The sequence below is a fragment of the Gossypium hirsutum genome, chromosome A11 (genome assembly GCF_007990345.1).
Source record: "Gossypium hirsutum isolate 1008001.06 chromosome A11, Gossypium_hirsutum_v2.1, whole genome shotgun sequence".
NCBI lineage: Eukaryota > Viridiplantae > Streptophyta > Magnoliopsida > Malvales > Malvaceae > Gossypium > Gossypium hirsutum.
Window position 1 is genome coordinate 4,654,632 of NC_053434.1, and position 7,500 is coordinate 4,662,131.

At 32.6% G+C, this 7,500-nt stretch overlaps 2 protein-coding genes across 2 annotated transcripts; both read right to left on the bottom strand.

The window, feature by feature from the left end:
* Positions 1 to 2,551: 2,551 nt before the first annotated feature.
* LOC107943280 (triacylglycerol lipase OBL1-like) lies at positions 2,552 to 3,842 on the bottom strand. The gene is made up of 3 exons (XM_016877029.2): positions 3,813 to 3,842; positions 3,034 to 3,635; positions 2,552 to 2,944 (listed from the first exon to the last, which is right to left on the bottom strand). The coding sequence occupies exons 2-3, from the start codon at positions 3,601 to 3,603 to the stop codon at positions 2,645 to 2,647; spliced, it is 870 nt and encodes a 289-aa protein (XP_016732518.1). The 5' UTR covers positions 3,604 to 3,635; positions 3,813 to 3,842; the 3' UTR covers positions 2,552 to 2,644.
* Positions 3,843 to 4,156: 314 nt separating this feature from the next.
* Positions 4,157 to 5,086, bottom strand: LOC107943279 (triacylglycerol lipase OBL1-like). Its single transcript, XM_016877028.2, has 3 exons — positions 4,776 to 5,086; positions 4,498 to 4,691; positions 4,157 to 4,174 (listed from the first exon to the last, which is right to left on the bottom strand). Exons 1-3 carry the CDS (start codon positions 5,083 to 5,085, stop codon positions 4,157 to 4,159), a joined length of 522 nt encoding a protein of 173 aa, XP_016732517.1. The 5' UTR covers position 5,086.
* Between the last annotated feature and the right edge of the window lie 2,414 nt (positions 5,087 to 7,500).

Here is a 7,500-nt window from a genome sequence, read left to right on the forward strand (position 1 = left end):
CTTCCAAGGTGAGGCAATGGTCAATATTTGGAAATTCGAGGAATCGTGCCCCTACTGAGCTGGGTATCGATTTTTCGTTGGACCAAATAGTTGGACATCCTTTTGTTATTTTCGAATTATAAATTTTCGAACGTCGAAACAAGAAGATTTTTGGCAAAGGACTCGGGTTATTCAAATGTTATTAACAAGAACCACATTTAAAAAACATTTTTAATTTTAGACAAAAGGACAGTATTTAATCGATTTGGTACCAATTTTGGGCGTAATGAGGGTGCTAATCCTTCCTCATACGTAACCGACTCCCGAGCCTATTTTCTCATATTTTCGTAGACCAAAATCATTGTTTTAGTAAACCAAAATGTTTTATTAAAACAACCCAAATTTCTAGGTGATCCGATCACACCTAAACAAGAAAAGATTGGTGGCGACTCCATTTTCGCTTTCCAAAAAGTCGATCCATCATTTTTAAATCGAAAAAAAAACGAAAAAAATAGTTTCGACATTACTCTACGCTACTTTTATTTTTTTATAAATTTAGTCCTCTTAAAATTCATACCATTCGTTTTTTATTAAATTAAGTTTTCAACTTTTAATTACATATATTCTTGATTCAACCATATAATTGAATTAGATTTAATGTGGTGAGGTTTTTAAAGTAAGGTTTTTTTAATATAATAGTAATTGTAAAGGTTGTTATGAATTGGATTAGATTTTTTAGAATTTTATAATTTTTTTTAGTATAATTATAAAATTTTAAATAACCTTTTTTTAATTTTTGAAAATAAGTTATAAATTTCAATTTTTTTGAATTTTCTGATATTTTTAAAAAATTATCTATAGTTAAAATAAATAAATAAATAAATAATATTTTATTTATAATTCAATTATTAATTTTATGATAATGAAGGTTAACAAATGAACGATGAAAACGTACCACCCTAATAATATTGATAACTATTGAAAGTCGGGTGAGTGACTTTAATTTTGTGAGAATTCAACCTCACGTGAATTGTGAACAAGAAGAAATTAATAAAATAAATAATAATAGTGATATGTATCTAATCACTAGAGCACCAGAAGCTTAGCACATAATATCTTTTAATAATATATTATACATCTAGCTTGTATCATGCATAGAATCATTTGTACATCACAAGAAAGACCATGCATGGTTATAAACATTTAATTAATCATTTGTTATATTAAAAATTTTAATTGAAAGCGTAAGATGCATGCATGGTTTAAATATTCTTTATTTCTTTTATCTGTCATTATTGATGACATTTTGAGATAAACTTTTGAGTGGCTTCCATTTGTTTAGCGGGGACGTGTTTCGAATTATTGATTGATGAATTCCTTTATTTTCTTAACTGCATTTAAATACTATATCTGATATCTTAGTGCAAAAACGAGTAGCAAACATCCTACTTATAGCATTCCATACAGCAAGAGCAGTATTTGTACCAATCAAATGAGGTACGATATCATCATTAACAGTTGATAATAACCACGATGCAAGTAGCGTATTCTGTTGTCTAAAACCAACAAACTGTGTGTTCTCAATTGCTTGACTGTCCTTCTTTTTGACATACTGAGGAGGAGTTTCTATAGTGTCTAAAACAAAACCACTTAACGCATACCCCTCACTATCAATGTAACTTGATGTTTCCAAACAATGCCATTATTCTCAGTCAACTTGACAATCTCATGCTTTGGAAACTGATGGGTTGATGAAAATTAAAGAAGATAAAGAAGACCAAGAATGGAATGAAGGAGACTCATTAACATTCTAAGAAGACATCCCTGTACCTAGGCTGTCCATTCAAGCTCCTCATTGATAGGGTCACCACGATCATGTTGATTTACAGGATGTGCATTGTTTTGACTTTTGTATGTCACAACAGCCATTACACTAGAACCCTGAATACCAATAGAAACGCCAGCAAAATTGTACAACCTTACAGCACTAGTTCAGTCAATATAAATAATTCTCAACAGGACTCGAAAAGCTATTACGCAATAGCTTTGATACCATGAACACAAATCAAGAATCTTAAGGATATACAAAAACAATAAACTAAAGAAAGAAGATGATGAAATTTTATTATTTCAGCTTAAAACTCTTAGTTACAATAGAAGATGGACTGTGTTTATATAGCAAACTGATTAACGCCGACCAAGCTGAAACCTAACTGCTAACAAACTGTTAACAGTCATTTACTGAGCGTAGTCAGTTCACTAATAAGAATAATATTTGGTTTTGAAGATTTGTGATGGAAGAGAAATAGGATTCGACAAGAACCTCCAACCCTGTTTTGCAAGCATCGCTAAGTTGAACCAGTGAAGACTTGAACCCCATCCCTTCCAATTTCTTAGGAACACAAAGACAATCCCAAGACATCCAATGAGTTTTCTGTCTTCCATCAGCTTTGGAGCTCCACCAAAATGAATTCATCATTTTTTGCAAATCATTACGTGTATTACTTCTTTAATTCTATTAATGAATCTTTATAATAACAGCAGTAATCTTCAAACAATGGCCCAAAGTCTCTAATTAAAATGATCATTTCCATTTGTTCTGAAGAATAAAAATGAAATACAGCATCTCTAATTCATTAGCTAAAATGGGTGTTAAAAAGGTCTCTTATTTTAGGCTTCCATTGATGGTTTTCCATGGATGGGGGTGATGATGTTGAAGTTGGTGATATATCCGACGAGAAATCAATCGAGTTGCATTAACATATTCATGGGGATTATGAGCAGATAAGCCTGGGAAACCGAGTCCCCATAATCTAAGCACAATAAGCGACCAAGTTTCTTTATATTCTGGACCCTTTATCAATGGCAGAATGAACCCCCTTACAAGTTCCCATCCCGAATTCAAGAATCTGGGTATCCATGCATACAGTGAGATGTAATTCTTGTGGGGCTGTTCCTCAAGTACCTGCTCCACAAAATCAGATTTCATTATTCCAGAAAACTAACCAAACCGAAACAATAATCCAATGTGTTAAAGGTTTTTGGGACTCTCACCTTCCCTTTGTAGCAGCTATTGAAGTAAAGGCATGTCCCAAAGTGCTTATACAAAAAGGTCAAATCATCAGTAGGTGTTCTAGGGACCACATCATTGCAGTAAACATATCTCAGATACCTAATCCCATGCTTCCTCAACTGTAATTCCATGAACTCTTTGAACTTCTTGTCACCGACCCTCGGCTGCCCAAACGTATACACCCCTTCCATTCTATTCAACAGCCACGTTTCTTTATGCAACGCCAAAACAGCCGCGAACAATATCGATAAAGCCCCACCCAGACTGTGACCAGCCACCATGAATCTCGCTTCGTTGTTTGGATTCAGTTTTTGTTTCAGCTTCTCCCGTATGGTGTAGTAAGCCGGTGGGCGGCGGTCGTCGTCGATGTGAGGTGGCCAACCTTTTTCCATGACTAACCCCAAAGCTTTCATGAATCCACCATGGATCTTTCCCATCTCGTCCAGTTCGTACCAGGAGAGGTCTAAATCGGTGCTCCAATCATCAGCATTGAAGGGTTCGGTTCCTCTGAAGGCTACGATTATCATATCTGTTGTTTTATCGTGAACCATAAAGGCTTGTGTGTTGCTCTTCTTTTGATAATCTGCTAAAGGAATTCCATGCTTCGACGTTTAATTTTGTAAATAATAAAAGAATTATGTGGATCCGATCCTTTATTTATTTATTTTTAAAATATAGATATAGAATTCATAATCTTACAAATATAAATACTTGAAAAAAACTGAGTGAGATATTTGTGAACTATTGGATTTTTTCTTACCATTCCAGAAGCTGTAGTACCCAATAAATTCCATCTGCACCAATTTGTAGCCTCTTCATATTATTCAATATTCAATAAATTGGATAAATTTTTTTTAATGGAAAAGTGTAAAAAGACTTGTCATCAATTGTTTGACTACAAATTTAAAAAAAAAAACGTTATTTTTGTATTTTGTAGGTTCAATTAATTTTAAAAATGTGTAATTTTTTAAATAATTTATATTGACTAACATTTGATCTTTCCGAAAGCAAAAGATATGTATTAACATATATATCCTGATTAACTACAACATAGGTTTTTTTAAAAAAAAAGACTACATAAAGTAAGTATCAATGTACTTTCGACTAACTACGATCTATAATCTATCAAATATAATTATACACAATAGATGAAAAATCAAACAAAAGCCGGACTATATACGTAAAATAGAGAAATACACATCACAATTATAAACAATGAAACTTGCCCGACCTTCCAAATTCGAGAAATCAATTTTTACCAACAATACCAAAATCTTCCTCACTTCTATTTATTATCCATCCTTCACTTAATTTTTAACACAAAGAAAAGAATATATATGCATTAACTTATTGCATGCAGCGTAAAAGAGTTTTCAGAAAAAGAAAAAAATAAACTTGGCCAATGAAATGAAAAAAACTAAGGATTAAATTTTTAAAGAAATTACCTTCCAGTAATCTCTAACAATTCTTTCAACAAAAGCTTGATTCTCGTAAGAAATTTTAGCCGCCATAGCCGCCAATGCTCCAAAGTATCTGCAATCTCCAGGTTTGATATTCTGGTCTAATTCAACTCGCCTATCTAGGCTTCCAATGAAGGACACGAAAGCTTCCGATTCTCGATCCACCATTTTCACCTTACCTGTAGTCAACCTAATCATCAATCCATGCACATTCTCTGTTTTTATTTACAGCAATTTTTCTGTCAAAGTGGGTTAATTACAACCTCGCAAAAGATTGAAGAAAAGCACGAAAACGTTGTCGTTCAATGAGACCAAGTTCACCCACATTTCCAGCTTTTCGCCGATCCATCTCAGGGGCTTTGCTGCATGGAGAAGCATCTTTTGGGACGATAGAGACATGAAAATAAGCCATTTCCGGCGGATATTTTCCTGGAATTTCTCCGGTGGGCACTCCACAAAGGCTTTCTTTTCAAGTTCATGGTCCCATAGGAGGCGGAAAAGATAGAGAACACTCACTTCGTTTGGCCTCAACACTAAATAATTTCCGGAAAAATTATGAGACTGAGAAGCCATGGGCTTATTGGTTCGAAGGAAATGTATTCGAGAGTTGGTTTTATTTGTTTTAATTACTATAATTACAACGCATTTGTGTTAATTAAATTGTTTATCTTCGGTTAATGTAGACTTTGTAGACACGATTTGTATAGGTATATATCCCTAGCTTCGTAATCCAGCAATTTTGCAACAACGTATTATCTCTAAGGCTATTTGATTATCTGGTTTAATTAATAATTAAGCATTTAGTTGAAGCAGTGAATGGAATATTGTTAGGGAATTACTTGGAAATTCAACGATGAAGATTCCGACGAATACTATATACATATATTTGCTTAACCCAGGAGAGATTCTTAGGTTCTGGTGAGTTGAAGTAACAATCAACAGATGGACTAAATCCAATCCTAAAACAAAGCACCTTCATGATTCCACACCCTACTATCCTTTCCCAAACAGCTTCAAGATTCAACAACTATTTCGTAATTCCCTCCTCACTGCTGACCGCTTTCAAACTCTATTTCCTTCTCTAGTTTTCCACAAACTTTGATAAAATAAATTATTAAAAATTCAAAAAAGAAAAAAGAAAATTTTGATATCTACCGATCAATCGAATTTTTACTTAAAATCTCATCGGCTGATAGATATCACCTCAATGGAGGTGTTCTGCAGAGAGCTATGATGGAGGTATGTTCAACAGCAGCCCGTTTTTACCTTGAACTTTCAAACGCACTGGCCCTGGATTGCTTCCAAACCCCATGTTCCTCCATCCAATTAACCCCTTCCTGACACCCGTCTTTGTCTCCGCTATCAACAATATTATTAATCGTCATTTTTTTCTGTATATTAATACAGCTCTACTCCAAATATCCATGCACTTGTCTGTCTACGTCTTCCTCTCCCACCTTTGACATCCATTGCTGTTATCCCAATCATTAGAGTGGAGGGTTTTACCATTAGAGTCCATGTTTTTCATATTATTATAACATCATTTATATCAATTGAATTAAAACTTAATCAATCAATAAACAAATAATTATGTGATGCGTGTTTATTTATATATAAATAAAAAGTAATTATTGTTTATTAAATATATATAAAAATAATTAAACACATTCCTTCATATTATACCGGAAATCAATTGATATGATCCTATAGGACGGATGCTATTTTTAAAAATTATTTTTTTTCCAAGTAATAATATATTTCATTAAAAAATCTGAAAGGTTCCAAGAGAACAAAATAGTTTATACAACAAATGTAATCCAATAAATCACCAAAATGTTAGAAGAAGTTGGAGGATTTTTTTTTTTTAAATAAAGGCATCTCATTAATATGAAGCTATCAAATGGGACAAAATTAATCTTACGACTTACGTTGATAGATTTATCTTAGACACCCATTTTTAGGTTCGTCAATTTTCATGAATAAACCCAAAAAAAAAATCATTATTCAAAATACTTATAAGACAAATGGAAACAATAACATAAATAAAAGGGTTTGCATATAATAAAATCACCTTAGCTAAACTATAAGCTGCATGTTTGTTTTTTGGTAAAATATTTTATGATTGAAGCGTTTTAAAATTATATGTATATATGTCCTTAATAAAGCAAAATTGATTGAATATATAAGATGGTGCAGTGGTGGCAGGCAACGTTGCTTTGGACTGGATGAGGTAAAGGCCGAAAACTCGGCCTCTGAAGAATGACTGCAATGTGGTGCGGGCTGGTCTAAGTAATGAGTTGGGGTTTGAAGAGGCAAATATTATGATTGTGAGTGAGAAAAAGAAAATCTTTTAATACGTTTGGTTTAGTTGATTGAGTTTTCCTTAGTATTTTAATAAATATTAAGTTTATGTTTTCATTTACTGTATTATTTTCAATCTTCCATTGGGTTCTTAACATCTTGGATTAGAATAATCTCCCTTTACTTAAATAATTTTTTTGATAAAAAAAACAGTCTACTGCCTAAAATGAAAATGAATGGAAAAGTTGATCAAAAGAAGAAGATAAAACATAGAATTTTAGTTGGATTTTTAGGCAGTTTATATGATTCTAGTTTCTGGATGGGAATTGCTGAATTTGATATCAATAAAAATGATTTTTTTTCACTCCTCCTTATAAATCACTAAATAGGCAGTCCAGTGGATAGTTGTAGCAATATTCCTTAAATGACAATGATCTCCACTACCACATTTAAGCATCTGAAAGTGAAAGATATCATTTTCTAAAGCCTTCCACCTCACCCATGCTTTTAAGTATTTGATTGTACTTAGTCATTGATACTCCTTTTAAAAGAATCAGTAAGATAATTATTTTTTAAAGAATGGGTATATGGATTAATTCGAAATTTCACTTTCTAAATCAAAAGTCGTATAACATAGTGGAATCTTAGGCTTTGGTTTCTTTAGAAAGCCGACAAATGAATCAATTA

Coding starts and splice junctions, on each gene's coding strand:
- LOC107943279 (XM_016877028.2), bottom strand. CDS start 5,085: ATGGCTTCTCAGTCTCATAATTTTTCCGGAAATTATTTAGTGTTGAGG. Junction 4,692..4,775: donor TTTCTTCAATCTTTTGCGAG/GTTGTAATTAAC, acceptor GGTTGACTACAG/GTAAGGTGAAAATGGTGGAT.
- LOC107943280 (XM_016877029.2), bottom strand. CDS start 3,603: ATGGTTCACGATAAAACAACAGATATGATAATCGTAGCCTTCAGAGGA. Junction 2,945..3,033: donor ATAGCTGCTACAAAGGGAAG/GTGAGAGTCCCA, acceptor TTTGTGGAGCAG/GTACTTGAGGAACAGCCCCA.